Raw genomic sequence first — 14591 nt, 5'->3', positions numbered from 1 at the left:
TCCTGCCTAGGCAGGAAACTCTATACTGTTTCAGACAGGTGGCTATCCAACATCTTCTTAAAGACTTCCAGTGTTGGGGCATTCACAACTTCTGGAGGCAAGCTGTTCCACTGATTAATTGTTCTAACTGTCAGGAAGTTTCTCCTCAGTTCTAAGTTGCTTCTCTCCTTGATTAGTTTCCACCCATTGCTTCTTGTTCTACCCTCAGGTGCCTTGGAGAATAGTTTCTGTCTCCAGAGTCTCCACATCTTTTCTACATCGTGGCAACCAGAACTGAATTCCTTTCATTCATAGTCCGCAAGGCTTAGCAAACAGTCTTTGAGAGGAATGTTTATCAACACGAACTTTATCTCGTTTGGCGAACTGCCAAATAACTAATTTCCAAATGCAGGGCGAGGCAAAACTTGGCACAGAGTCTCTCATAGTCACAAACAGAACTTTCCGCTCTTGAAATGATCAAATGAATGAATTGTTTCCTGCAAAAGCCCCACTCCCTGTTCACCCCTCTTTTGTTTCCTATGGGAGGGGCCAATAACCTCCAAGGTGTGGCTTTACTCTTAAGTCGACCCTGCTTTCTTAGTTGTTCTTGTCTTCTGGCAGCTCTGCGCATGCGCACACTGGGAACAGGCTCCAGCTGTTCCTCTGCCTCACTGCTGTGTAACTCCCTCTCTGCCTCTGACACAAACCACTCGTCTGAGCTTTTCTCAACCCCCAGGTCTGGCACATGTTCCTCCCCAACCTCCTCACTGTCCGACTTTGCTCCCATTTCCGCCAGCCGCTGGCGGGCCAGAACAACAAAAAAGAGACAAGAGAAGACACGAATATGCCTTGTGTATTTTGTCATCTTCCTGGACTCTTTGCTTTAAAGTGGAACTTTGCGGCCAGCATTCCCTATTGATTAGCTGGTGCATAAAGTGGTTTCTTTGATGAAGTGAAGGATCTCTGTGTGGTATACAAATTGCATTTCTTCCAACTCTTTGTAGAGAGGAGACCCATGTGGTTGGCATTAGCACAAAATGCTTTTTCGTTTTTCTTTAACTACTCATCTGGCGTCAGAATATGTATCTCCCTGTTCAAAATTCCCAGAAACCCACCCCACCCCTCTGCTCCTGCTTTGACCAACCTTTGATGAATTTAATTGATTTCCAGCACAGCTAATTTTTTTGAATAGGGAAATTGTCCAAGTTATACCATGGTGTTGGGTTCTAAAGGAAAAGGACGGCAAACCTGCCATTGTGGCTTCCTTCACAGCTTCGTTCCTTGTTGCATAATTGCTTTTAAAAATCTGTAGCTTCAGGCCAGTTTGAGAACTGGGGGAAAAGATGGGTTTATTTTGCTCAACAAATCCTTTGTGAGGGCTTGACTTGCAAGTATTTTCTTTTGATCAGGGACAGGCAAGAGTTCCAAATGTTCTTTATGTCCTGTTAGCATAAATAGATGGAATGAACTTACTTTCCCTTATTTTCAAGTAGGCAATAACTTTTTTTTACCTAACTTTAACGATTTCCCTTCCTAAAGTTCTGATCACTCTGGTTGCATTGTTCTTTCTAATGCTGGTTTTATTCTGCCAATATGTAATGTATTAATTTTATATTATACATTCAGAGTTCTTATTAGGATCAAATGAATAGATAGATAGATAGATAGATAGATATATAGATAGATAGATAGATAGATAGATAGATAGATAGATAGAGAGGTAGGGAGGGAGGGAGGGAGGTAGGGAGGTAGGGAGGTAGGGAGGTAGGGAGGTAGGGAGGTAGGGAGGTAGAGATAGAGATAGATAGGTAGATAGGTAGGTAGGTAGGTAGGTAGGTAGGGAGGGAGGTAGGTAGGGAGGTAGGGAGGTAGGGAGGTAGGGAGGTAGAGATAGAGATAGGTAGGTAGGTAGGGAGGGAGGGAGGGAGGGAGGTAGGGAGGTAGGGAGGTAGGGAGGTAGGGAGGTAGGGAGGTAGGGAGGTAGGGAGGTAGAGATAGAGATAGATAGGTAGATAGGTAGGTAGGTAGGAAGGGAGGTAAGGAGGTAGGTAGGGAGGTAGGGAGGTAGGGAGGTAGGGAGGTAGGGAGGTAGAGATAGAGATAGGTAGGTAGGTAGGTAGGGAGGGAGGTAGGTAGGTAGGGAGGTAGGGAGGTAGGGAGGTAGGGAGGTAGGGAGGTAGGGATAGAGATAGATAGGTAGATAGGTAGGGAGGTAGGGAGGTAGGGAGGTAGAGATAGAGATAGATAGGTAGATAGGTAGGTAGGTAGGGAGGTAGGGAGGGAGGTAGGGAAGTAGAGGTAGAGATACAATAGATAGATAGATGATAGATAGATAGATAGATAGATAGATAGATAGATAGATAGATAGATAGATAGATAGATAGATAGATAGATACCCAGTGTTAGCCTACATTCCATGAATGTATAAGGGACTTCTCCGTTAAGTTAGTGTTTTTCATGGCTTTTTTAGAACTGTATTTTATATTGTTTAGCAGTAGCTCCCCAGATTTTCAAACTATATTCTGTAAACCCTGCATCATCGATTCTTTTCAGATTCAATTTATCAGATTGCATGCATTTATTTATAAATATTGATAAACTCCCGTTTTGGATTGACCCCATAGGCAGAAGAATAAGATTATAATATGAAGCACAATGAGTATTTTAAAAAATGAAACCAGCATCTATTTAATATATAAATCAGGCTATATCTTTTTATCTGTCACTCTATCTCATATAAAGGGCTGCAATTTCTGTTACATCGACTACTTTGATCTTTATTGTTGGTATTAATAACTTCCTCTAGTTTATAATTATTTTAAACGGGAATAAAAATAATAATGCCATAGAACAACTGAAATAGTAGTACAACGACTGTGGCAAAGGAAAATAAACATAATCCCAATAGTAATAGCCACCTTGGGTGCAGTCCCACAACATCTGGAGCACCATTTGAAGGCCGGCATTGACAAAGTCACCATCGGTCAATTGCAAAAGGCAGCTTTACTTGGAACAGCTGACATCCCTTGACTATACCTTTAAACAACATCTGCTATCGCAAGTCCTCGGGAAGAACTCAATAGGTGGATGAAAATGCCAAATCTGGTCTAAGCATCTAGCTGACTGTGCAATGAACCATGCCATTCTATTCCAAATGAGCGAGGTGGCAGGATTCATAAAATGTAATACTTGCTTATCTCCCTAGCCTTGCACAAGGTATTTGTGCAACTTATTCTCAACTTTCCCAGGATGTGAGGGCAATCTGGCTGCGACATCTGTCATCCCATTGATCACCAGGGTTGATTCAGCTGATCTGGCTGGCTAGGTGGGTGTCCCCTTCCTCCCTCACAGCTCCATGTGCGTCCCTTCCGAAGCTGCATGCTCGATGGAAGAGGACGACGACCATCCCAGATAGAAGGAGTGTACCGATCTTCTGTTAAGGGTATACAATAGCTGTGCTCCCATGCTAGAAGCTCCAAACAAGTTCAATTTTTCCAATTTTGTGGCGCCCATGTGTGATTACGTTCATTTATGTAGATCTTATACCTCTTTAAATTAATGCATGTAATATGGAATCCTGAGGAGTCGTGGTTCATATTATAGGACTCTGCCTGTTTACGTGTCGTAAATATACTTATCCTCTAAACCACATAACAATTTTAGTGGATCACCAGGAGTATCGATGGGAAGGCAATTGCTAACAATTGATTTGATAGTGTTTCAATACAATAATACAATAGCAGAGTTGGAAGGGACCTTGGAGGTCTTCTAGTCCAACCCCCTGCCTAGGCAGGAAACCCTATACCGTTTCAGACAAATGGCTATCCAACATCTTCTTAAAGACTTCCAGTGTTGGGGCATTCACAACTTCTGGAGGCAAGCTGTTCCACTGATTAATTGTTCTAACTGTCAGGAAGTTCCTCCTCCGTTCTAAGTTGCTTTTCTCCTTGATTAGTTTCCACCCATTGCTTCTTGTTCTACCCTCAGGTGCCTTGGAGAATAGTTTGACTCCCTCTTCTTTGTGGCAACCCCTGAGATATTGGAACACTGCGATCATGTCTCCCCTACTCCTTCTTTTCATTAAACTAGACATACCCAGTTCCTGCAACTGTTCTTCATATGTTTTAGTCTCCAGTCCCCTAATCATCTTTGTTACTCTTCTCTGCACTCTTTCTAGAGTTTCCACATCTTTTCAGTTTCAAATTTAGGTCCTGTTGGTTGGGTGGTTATTTAAATAATTATGGCTCTCATACTTTAGTTGCAAAACTCAGGCAGCCTTCAGGGGGCAGAACAAAGTTGATTTTATGCTCACTTTGCTGTCCCCTAATGGTTATCCAGATTTTGCTGCCAGATAGGGTGAATGACATTTTTCTGCAGCTGTGAAGGCATAAGAGACCTTTTCACCTTGAAGCCAAGAACCAGGAACATCAAATCCATGTATCTGTGTGTATTTCTTTCCAAAGAATGTGCTACAAAGATTAAAAGGAAACTATTGGAGGAAACAGTCTGTTATATTTTTTTTCAAGGCATTAATCCAACAGGCACTGATGTTGGCAACCAGTTTCTGGAACTAGTCCCTCTGTCCTGTGAACGCTTGGAGTTATTTTGCAGCTGTTACTTTGAAGCTATTATCACTCTTCCAAAGGACAATCTGTTTTGCTTTCGCAAACATTTTATTCTGGAAAAAAAATTAAAAAGATAATCATTAAATGCATATGGGATAATAATAAAATAACCCTATTTAATTTGTTTCAATTCAATCAACTTTCACTTTTATCTAATTTAATTTAATTTAATTTTTATTAAATTTATAGACCGCCCCCTCTCCCTAAAGGGACTCGGGGCGGTGTACAGACCACAAATAAAACAATATACAAAACTTAAATATTTTTAAATACCCATAAAACAGATTAAATGATAGGCTGTACAGTATAGTTAAAAATTAAAACAACCTAAAAAAATCTACCCCTAAAAATTTAAAATACAGGCTAGAGGGACACAAAAACTAGTTAGGCCAGGCCAGCTAAGTTGAACAGGTGGGTCTTAAGTTTCTTACGGAAGGAGCGGAGATCGGTCATTATTCTAATATCGGGAGGGGAGGTCATTCCAGAGGGTCGGGCCCATCACAGAGAAGGCCCTGCTCCTGGGCGTCGCCCGCTGGCACTGCCTAGTGGACGGCACCCGAAGGAGTCCCTCCCTGTGAGAGCGAATCGGCCGCAGGGATGTATGGGACAGGATGCGATCCCGCAGGTAGCTAGGTCCTGTGCCATGGAGCGCTTTAAAGATGATAGTCAACACCTTGAAACGCACCCGAAAAGCCACAGGTAGCCAGTGAAGCCCGCGCAGGAGAGGTGTTACATGGGAGTATCTAGTACCTCCCATAATTGCCCGAGCGGCCGCGTTCTGGACCAACTGCAGCCTTCGGGTGCATCTTAAGGGAAGCCCCATGTAGAGAGCATTGCAATAGTCCAGTTGGGACGTCACTAGCGTATGGGTGACTGTGTGCAGGGCGCTCTGGTCCAATAGGGGGCACAATTGGTGCACCAGGCGAACCTGGTGGAACGCCCCCCTTGCCACGGCCGTCACATGGTCATCCATTGACAGCCGGGCATCCAGGAGGATGCCCAAATTGCGTGCCCGCTCCACGGGGGCCAGCTGTTTGCCCCCGATGGCCAGTGATGGAACCCACTGGTTGAACCGGGGCACCGGTAACCACAGCCACTCCGTCTTGGAGGGTTTGAGTTTGAGTCTGTTACTGCCCATCCAGACCTGTACGGCCTCCAGGCACCGGGACATCATTTCGACGGCCTCGTTGGGGTGGTTCGGGGTAGATATGTACAGCTGAGTATCGTCAGTGTACAGATGGTACTCGACCTCAAAACCACGAATGATCTCATCCAGCGGCTTCATATATGTGTTGAACAGGAGAGGCGAGAGGACCGACCCCTGTGGCACCCCACAAGTGAGCAGCCTCAGGGTCGACCTCTGCCCCCCCGTCAGCACACATTGCGCTCGGCCAGAGAGGTAGGAGGAGAACCACCGCAAAACGGTACCCCTCACCCCCAACCCCTCTAGATGGCGCAATAGGATACCATGGTCGATGGTATCAAAAGCAGCCGAGAGATCTAATAGGACCAGGATGGAGGAGCAACCCCCATCTCTGGCCCTCCAGAGATCATCCACCAACGCGACCAAAGCCGTCTCCGTGCTGTGGCCGGGCTGGAAACCGGACTGGTGCGGGTCTAGATAATCAATTTCCTCCAAGTGGTGTGGGAACTGTTGTGCCACCACACTCTCTACAACCTTCGCCAAAAAGCAAAGGTTGGAGACAGGATGGTAGTTAGCTAATATAGCTAGATCCAGGGAAGGCTTCTTGAGTAGGGGCCTCACCACCGCCTCTTTTAAGACGGCTGGCAAGAACCCCTCTCTCAAGGAGGCGTTGACTAACTCCTGGAGCCAGCCTCGTGTGACCTCCCAGGATGCCAGTACAAGCCAGGAGGGACACGGGTCCAGTAAACATGTGGTGGCTCGCAGTCGCCCACGCAACTTGTCCATATCTTCGGCAGTAACAGAGTCTAGTCAATATAAGGGTGAAATTCAGCAGGTTCAGACAGGTTCTGGAGAACCGGTAGTAGAAATTTTGAGTAGTTTGGAGAACCAGCAAATGCCACCTCTGGCTGGCCCCAGAGTGGGGTGGGAATGGAGATTTTGCAGTATCCTTCCGCTGCCATGCCCACCAAGCCATGCCCCACAGAACCGGTAGTAAAAAAAAAAAAGTTGAATTTCACCCCTGAGTCAATGTCACCTTTCTTTCCTGGTCTGGAGATCTAAAAAAAGTTACAGTCAAGTAGTTTTATTTATTCATTCACCTATTTGCTCTTTTCTCATCTCGTGCAAGGGATGGGCTATTATCTGTCAAAGGCTGCTTGCATTGCATCATATCCAAAAATACTGGTAGCATCTATTTCTGATGATGTTTGTCCATCGTGTTCGAAGAGGACCTTGAAACCTGTCAGGTTGTGGACTATCCACAATGTGTCCGCAGGTGGCTGGTAAGGCCTACACAGGCAGGAAACGTTGTGCTACATGTTGGGAAGACATGTGTGGGCATCATTGTTGCAGCATTTGCAGCTCTGGCTTTGCGCAGTGCTCGCTTCTCTTGTGCTACGGTTGTTCTTCTGTTCTCAGATGTCTGGCAGCCTTGGTGGCTCAGTATGCGCCATGCTGCGCCTATTTCTAAGGCATTTGTAGAAGTGGGACTGGAACAATAGCTTGGAATCTTGGTTCCCTAGTTAGTTGTCACCATTATACAACAGGTCTGATCCTTATTTGGGTAAACAAGAGATTCCAATGTTCATGAGAAAATAGGAACATTGATAAAATATGGGGAGGGGGCAGGGCTTACTGAAGTTTAGTTTAGTTTATTGTCATTGCACCTCGCACAACGAAATTGAATGCCATCTCCAGCGTACATGATACATAAAAAATAAAACAAAAATACACAGCCTTCACATTTCTATACAAATGAATTGAAAACCCCTGATATTGCATTAATATTGCACTATACAGTAGAATTCAGTAGTTACAGCTCTGGGATAGAAGCTGTTTTTCATCTTATTTGTCCTTGTTTTTATTGTCCTGTGCCGTCTGCCAGATGGTAATAGTTCAAAAAAAAAAAAGGGTGCCCAAGATAAGTTGGAACTTTAAGAACGTTTTGAACTTTCTTAAGGCAGTGGGGGCTATAAAGCTCTTCCAAAGAGGGGAGAGGGCAACCAATGATCCTCTGGGCAATGATGTTAACCCTCTGGAGTGTAGTCCTATCTGCCACCGTCTAATTGTGCAATTGGCAAACCATACACAGGTGTAGTACGTTAAAATATGGTGCAGAATGCAAGAGGATGCTTTCAAAACTAACTCAAGATACAAGAGTGGCAGCTCATGCTTGAGTAGTTACACGGCTGCAGAAAATTGGAATTGTTCCCTTTTAGATAGATCCCAAATGATTGAAAAATGCAGAACAAGTACCCGCAAACACCTGCCACAGCAGCACTGGGTGAATTACCTTAGATGGCCTTGTTCAGTGGAGTTTATTCATGCTTTCAATTGCCAGAGCTCAAAAGATATAGGAATCAATGAAATGGCAAAAAATAATAATCAAACATTGCACATTCAATACCTCTACCGTTAATGCCTGCGCAGAAAAAGTGTTCCGAGTATAAAGAATCTGATTGTTCTTTTTTTTTTTTTTTTTTTTTTTAGGCACTGATCCAGAAGAAATCATTTTGAATGCTTTCAGGGTTTTTGATCGAGAAGGAAAAGGTTACATAAAAGCAGATTAGTAAGTAGAGGTTTTTTGTTTTTTTACAAAAAATCCCTTTCCCTCCCGTTGTTGTTTCTATTGTCTGCATTTTGTCTGTAGTATCGTGCCTTACAATAATACAATACAATAGTAGAGTTGGAAGGGACCTTGGAGGTCTTCTAGTCCAACCCCCTGCCTAGGCAGGAAACCCTGTACCGTTTCAGACAGATGGCTATCCAACATCTTCTTAAGGACTTCCAGTGTTGGGGCATTCACAACTTCTGGAGGCAACTTCTGTTCCACTGATTAATTGTTCTCACTGTCAGGAAGTTTCTCCTCAGTTCTAAGTTGCTTCTCTCCTTGATTAGTTTCTACCCATTGCTTCTTGTTCTACCCTCAGGTGCCTTGGAGAATAGTTTGACTCCCTCTTCTTTGTGGCAACCCCTGAGATATTGGAACACTGCGATCATGTCTCCCCTAGTCCTTCTTTTCATTAAATTAGACATACCCAGTTCCTGCAATCGTTCTTCATATGTTTTAGCCCCAGTCCCCTAATCATCTTTGTTGCTCTTCTCTGCACTCTTTCTAGAGTCTCCACATATTTTTTACATTGTGGCGACCAGAACTGAATGCAGTATTCCAAGTGTGGCCTCACCAAGGCATTATAAAGTGGTATTAACACTTCACGTGATCTTGTTTCAATGAGTTCTCCAAAAGATCAAATCTATTGCCACAGAAAACAAATCTGCCTTTAGTCCAATTTCTGTGAGGACACTGAAAGTTTTCAGGGCATTGAGATTAAGATCCACATGAAAATGCTAAATATAGAGCTTGAAGCAAAGACTGTTCAATGCTCAGTGCATTCAGATTATTAAAGGTTGGCTTTCCAAGGGTGATTCAGCTAACTAAAAGCTAGAGGAAAATCAATCAATGGAACAGCTTGACTTCAGAAATTGTGGGAGCTTCATCACTGGAGGCTTTCAAGAAGAGACTGAACTGCCATCTATCAGAAATGGCGTAGGGTCTCCTGCTAGGGCAGGGGGTTGGACTAGATGACCTACAACAGGGGTGTTCAAACTTGGGAACTTTAAGACTTGTGGACTTCAACTCCCAGAATTCCCCAGCCAGCATGGCTGGCTGGGGAATTCTGGGAGTTGAAGTCCACAAGTCTTAAAGTTCCCAAGTTTGGACACCCCTGACCTACAAGGTTTGTTATTCTGTTAAAATCTGCCCTGTGATTGTTTGCTGTTATTTATTGTCACGTTATTTTGTTCCATCTTGTAGCATGTTTTGAATTTGTGCAATTCACAGAGCTTTCAGAGTCATGTGGTTTAATGCATATTTTATGTTTATTTTTATTGCTTTTTAATTAATAACAAAATACGAAATACGAACAAAAAATTGTTATCACTATCATTTTTAACCTACTGTATTCTGTATAAACGAGTCCCATATTTCATTACACTTAGCCATAAAAGTCTACATTTATAGATAATCTGCTCATAGGTAGTTTAGAGCATGTGTAAAATAAATAAGGAATCCTTCCTTGCTATGCTGTCCCCCAGATGGTATTAGGGACAATGAATTAGGACCATACATTAGGTTCCAGTTAGATTCCAGGTAAGATGAGTTACTGCTCATGCCTATACACAACAATCTAGGCCAGTGATGGCGAACCTATGGCACGCGTGCCACAGGTGGCACGCAGAGCCATTTGTCAGGGCACGCGAGGCGCTGCCCTGTCAGCTGGGCAGTGCACATGCACGCGCTGGCTAGCTGGGTTCACCCTTTTTTAAAGCCATTTTTCGCCCTCCCCAGGCTCCAGAGGCTTTATAGGAATCTGGGGAGGGCGAAAAGAGCCTCCCCTGCCCCCCTGGAGGCCGTCCAGAGGCTTCATGAGCTTCCCTGAAGCCTCCGGAGCACAAAAAACCAGCCCTCCAGGCAAACCGGAAGTTCGGAAACAGACTTCCGGTTTGCTCGGAGGTTCGTTTTGACTGCTCCGGAGGCTTCAGGGAAGCCTCCTGAAGGTCCCTGAAGCCTCCGGAGGGATTCCGGGGGGGGGGAGGCTGTTTTTGCCCTCCCCAGGCTCCTATAAAGCCTCTGGAGCCTGGGGAGGGTGAAAAAAGCATGCAAAAAATGGGGGGTCGCGCCTATAGTGTGCGCATGGACACTGGGGGGGGTTGCACATTGCATTATGGGTGCGGCACGCCCGCACACAACCCCCCTGCGCTCCCCCCACTTATGGCACGTGAGCCAAAAAAGGTTCGCCATCGCTGATCTAGGCAATGACCCTAACTCTAACCCTAACCCTAACAATCAGCACTAAATGGCACTAGATTAAGAGTCAATGGAATTCAAGAGTGGTTGGACTTAAACCATTTGTGGGAATGTAACAATTCTAGGCTTCTTACTCACTTGGCTCCACTCCCCTGGCTCTGCCTGCTCTTCTCCTACAGGTGGACTGGGAGCACAGCTTCTATAATTCCCAGTGGAGAATAATTGGGCTTATCATGCCAAAATATATTGAAAGCATCAGGTTGGGAAAAGCTACAATAACATGAGACCAAAAGGTGATATTAGTATATAATATATAAACCCAGGGTTTGTCTTGCTGGGAATGATCACACTAGCAGCAACCAGTCTTCTGTAAACCAGTTAGATTTGCTAACAACTCCGTTCATTCATCACCACAAGAGAACCTTAGTATTACTTGTTAGACCTAAGGGTAACAATGATCCTTACAAATCTATTCCATGACTATATTTTGACACTCAGCACCATTTATACACTCCCATCATTTAGACCAAGGGTGTCAAACTCAAGGCCCGGGGGCCAGATCCAGCCCCTGGGGTGCTTAGATGTGGCTTGCGGGACTGCCTTGGAAACAGCAAAGGACTGGCCCGTAGTGCTGCTGCCAACTAAAACGGAGCTTGAGAGTGGCCTCCCAAACTCTATTTTCTCTGGCAGAAGGTTGCAGATAGCAGTTGAATCCGAAAACAGAGCTCGAGAGCCTGTTTTCGCTGGCAGAGCATTGGGGCCACCACGGGCACCCCCTGACATGAGTGGCGATGAGCTGGCCACACCCATCCTGGCCCCGGGAGGTCAAACACAACCCTGATATGGCCCTCAATGAAATCGAGTTTGACTCCCCTGATTTAGACGTTGAAATCTAATTGTTATTTATTTATTAGAGCCTCTCATTCACCTCTTGGAGAATTGGTCCTGTTCATGAGAGGGTTGCTATTAATGAATATCATTTTTCCATTTTAAATTTATTTAAAGGAGCGAGAAATGGCAATAGCAAAATAACTCCCCTCCCCCTCAAACTTGGCTATGCTTGACCTTTTAACAGGAACGTTGGTCTTATTAACCTCCTTTTGGGGAGCATTTCATTTTTTCCACTGGAGATATTTTTACTTCTTGCTTGGGAAGCTATGATTCATTTGGAAGATTTGAAACAGATTATATGTATGCACACACCTCACACCTGCACATACATGCATATATGCATGCACCATCCTCCTAGGGCATCCAAACATGCATGCTTGAACATCAGAAAGCTACAAAACTGCAATTATTGTTTTCTGCTTTTCTCGAAAAATAATAGTTGAGTTGCTGTAAGAAGAGCCCCATATATCTGAATCCAACTAGAATTGGTTGGAAATTAATTGTACTCAAAATTTAGCCATCAACCTGCCTATTTCTAGGGCCTGGAATATCTGAGGCTTTCCTCTCTGCACTCTTGGGGTGGGGGAAATTCTCCTTTATCTTGCTTCCTGCCTTATCTAATTAGCTAAAGGGATGCTCAGTTTTCTGTCTAACAGGAAATCAATGCAGAGGGTAGTAATTTCTAGCAGTGGGAATTCAGTCGTCTTCTTCCTACCTAGGACCAGTTTCTTAATCCTTAACTGGAATAGTTGCAACATTTTCTGCCAATTTATTTTATGGGAGTTTTCTGTCTTGTTAAACAAGGCCAGCAGCTGTCTAAGACAGTTGTTGTTTCAGGATGGGGCAAAGGCCCTGGAGCTCATCCATAACAGGCGAACCATCAAACAAATGGGTGGTTTTTTTTATTTGAAAACACTAATTAATTGGTACTTTTCACTCAGTCAATAAAAAGACGAAATTAAATTATAATCCCAAGAGTTATTGTACAATCTGGGGTTTTCCCACACCCTTCTCTGTACAGATTTCAATGGATAAAAAATAACAGGGGAACCAAGCTCTGATCTATTATATATACGGATGGATGGATGGATGGATGGATGGATGGATGGATGGATGGATGGATGTTTGTTTGTTCCAGCATAACTCTGGAACACCTTGAGCAATTTCAACCAAACTTGGTACACAGATGACTTACCCCCCGGAGACAAACACTGTGGGGGTAAGACACCCCTGGTGTGTGTGTGGGTGTGTGTGTGTGTGTGTGCGTGTCTGTGTGTGTCCGTGTGTGTGTTCCAGCATAACTCTGGAACGCCTGGGCATTTAAAGAGAGCGAGTGTGGCATCCTAGGGCGGCAATTGTTCGTGATGTCATGGGAGGGGGAATGGAGCCTGATTACAGCAGTAAGCCTAGGAAGGGAGCTTGATTAGGTCAGTACAGAGGACTTTGATTGAGCGTGCCATGGCCTAAGCAGATTCCCCGCCCCCGCCTCACTGCGGCAGCCTGATCTTGCAGAAAACAGCTTCAGCCTGTGTTCCCGGTATCATCCTTCGCCCTAACTCAGGCATAGGCTTCCCTCACACAGTAGGTCTGTGAAGGAAAGGGAGCTTGATTAGGCCAGTGCAGAGGCCTTTGATTGAGCGTGCTCCCTCACACAGTGGGTCTTTAAGGCCTAGGCCTCCCTTACACTGTAGGCCTATGAAGTGCCAGGATCATAGACAGGACGGGAAAGAGGAGCACATGGGAGAGGGAAGGGAGAGGCCAGGGATGATTGGCATGGGAATAGGGGAAAGAAAGCCCTTCTCGATGACTCCCTGTCAGACAAACGCTTTGACGTCTATAAATACCTGAGCAACGCTACTTCAGCTGACTGCTAGCTGCAGTTCAGCAGTTCGAATCCCACCAGGCTCAAGGTTGACTCAGCCTTCCATCCTTCCGAGGAGGGTAAAATGAGGACCCAGATTGTTGGAGGCTGACTCTATAAAGCGTTAGAGATGGCTGTAAAAGCACTATGAAGTTTATATATAGTCTAAAGCAGCGGTTCTCAACCTGTGGGTTGTGAAACATATTTTTGATGGTCTTAGGAACTGAGACACCTGCGTGCCAGTGTTTGGAGCCAGGGGAGCGGCGCAGCAGGTGCTGCCTTGCGAAAGGGAGGGACCACCTGACAAGAGCGGTGGCGTGAGGACAGCCGGCACCCAGCCAATTGTGACATGAGAGGCACCGGCGGGCAGATCGGACAGCTGTGCTTGATATGGGGAGGGGAGGGGGGAGAATGGAGTGCCGGCGAGGCAGCGCCCTGAGAGGTGTCTGGGCCGAGCTTGGTCTCCCAGTGGGGAGGGGAGGGGACGCCGGGAAGAAGGAGCCAAGAACTGAGGCAGGAAGGATGGCGACGATATCCCTTCAGTCCGCAGCCTCCTCCTCCTCGGAGACTCGGAAGTTCACATGGGCACTCTGCAGCAGCTGGCTTCAGACATTCGGGTTATCCCTTTTCTGTAAAAACTTCTGTCCATTCACAAGGAGACCCGCCTTTGTTTCCTTCCCGCAATATCTATGAATGAATGAGTGGTTGGAAAACTTGGGATCGAGAGGATTCCAGGAGTTTAGGGGCGGAGGAGAAAAAAGGTAGCCATCACAAAACATCTTCAGCAGCCGCTTTGAAAAAAAATAAAGCACTACATCTTTTTAGTTTTAAGTTTTAAGCTTCCATGCTTAGAATAGAATGGAATGGAACAAGAAAATGGAATGGGAATGAAATAGGAGTAGAATGAAATAGAAATGTTTGTTAGTGAAGTGTGATAAGACACACAAGGAATTTGTCCCCAGTGCACCAACTCACTGTACATATAATCAGCAAGTAATAGGTCATAGGTCGTAATAATAGTTACAATCATTAGTTACAAACAACAATTGATAAATCATAAAGAACCAGTAGGACAAGATGAAAAATAGGAGGGGATATCCAACCTAGTATTGTATTTCTCTTTGACCCATTTTTTTAACTGTCTTTCTTCTCTGTTTTATTTTTATTTTGTTACCAACTGAAATGTTTCATGGACTTTTTGTAACAAGGTTAGAGATTATATATATATATATATATATATATATATATATATATATATATATATGTATGTATGTATGTATGTAT

At 44.7% G+C, this 14591-nt stretch overlaps 1 protein-coding gene across 1 annotated transcript in view; it reads left to right on the top strand.

Moving 5' to 3' along the window:
- Window positions 1–14591, top strand: part of MYL10 (myosin light chain 10) — a 55131-nt gene that overhangs the window by 30140 nt on the left and 10400 nt on the right. Inside the window, exon 5 of the mRNA XM_081940824.1 lies at window positions 8239–8317. Coding sequence (XP_081796950.1) covers window positions 8239–8317 — 79 coding nt within the window. The remainder of the gene's footprint in view (window positions 1–8238; window positions 8318–14591) is intronic.

This window comes from Natrix helvetica (assembly GCF_964273705.1).
Source record: "Natrix helvetica genome assembly, chromosome: 2".
In the NCBI taxonomy this organism is placed as follows: domain Eukaryota; kingdom Metazoa; phylum Chordata; class Lepidosauria; order Squamata; family Natricidae; genus Natrix; species Natrix helvetica.
This window is presented reverse-complemented; position numbering and strand designations above follow the sequence as displayed.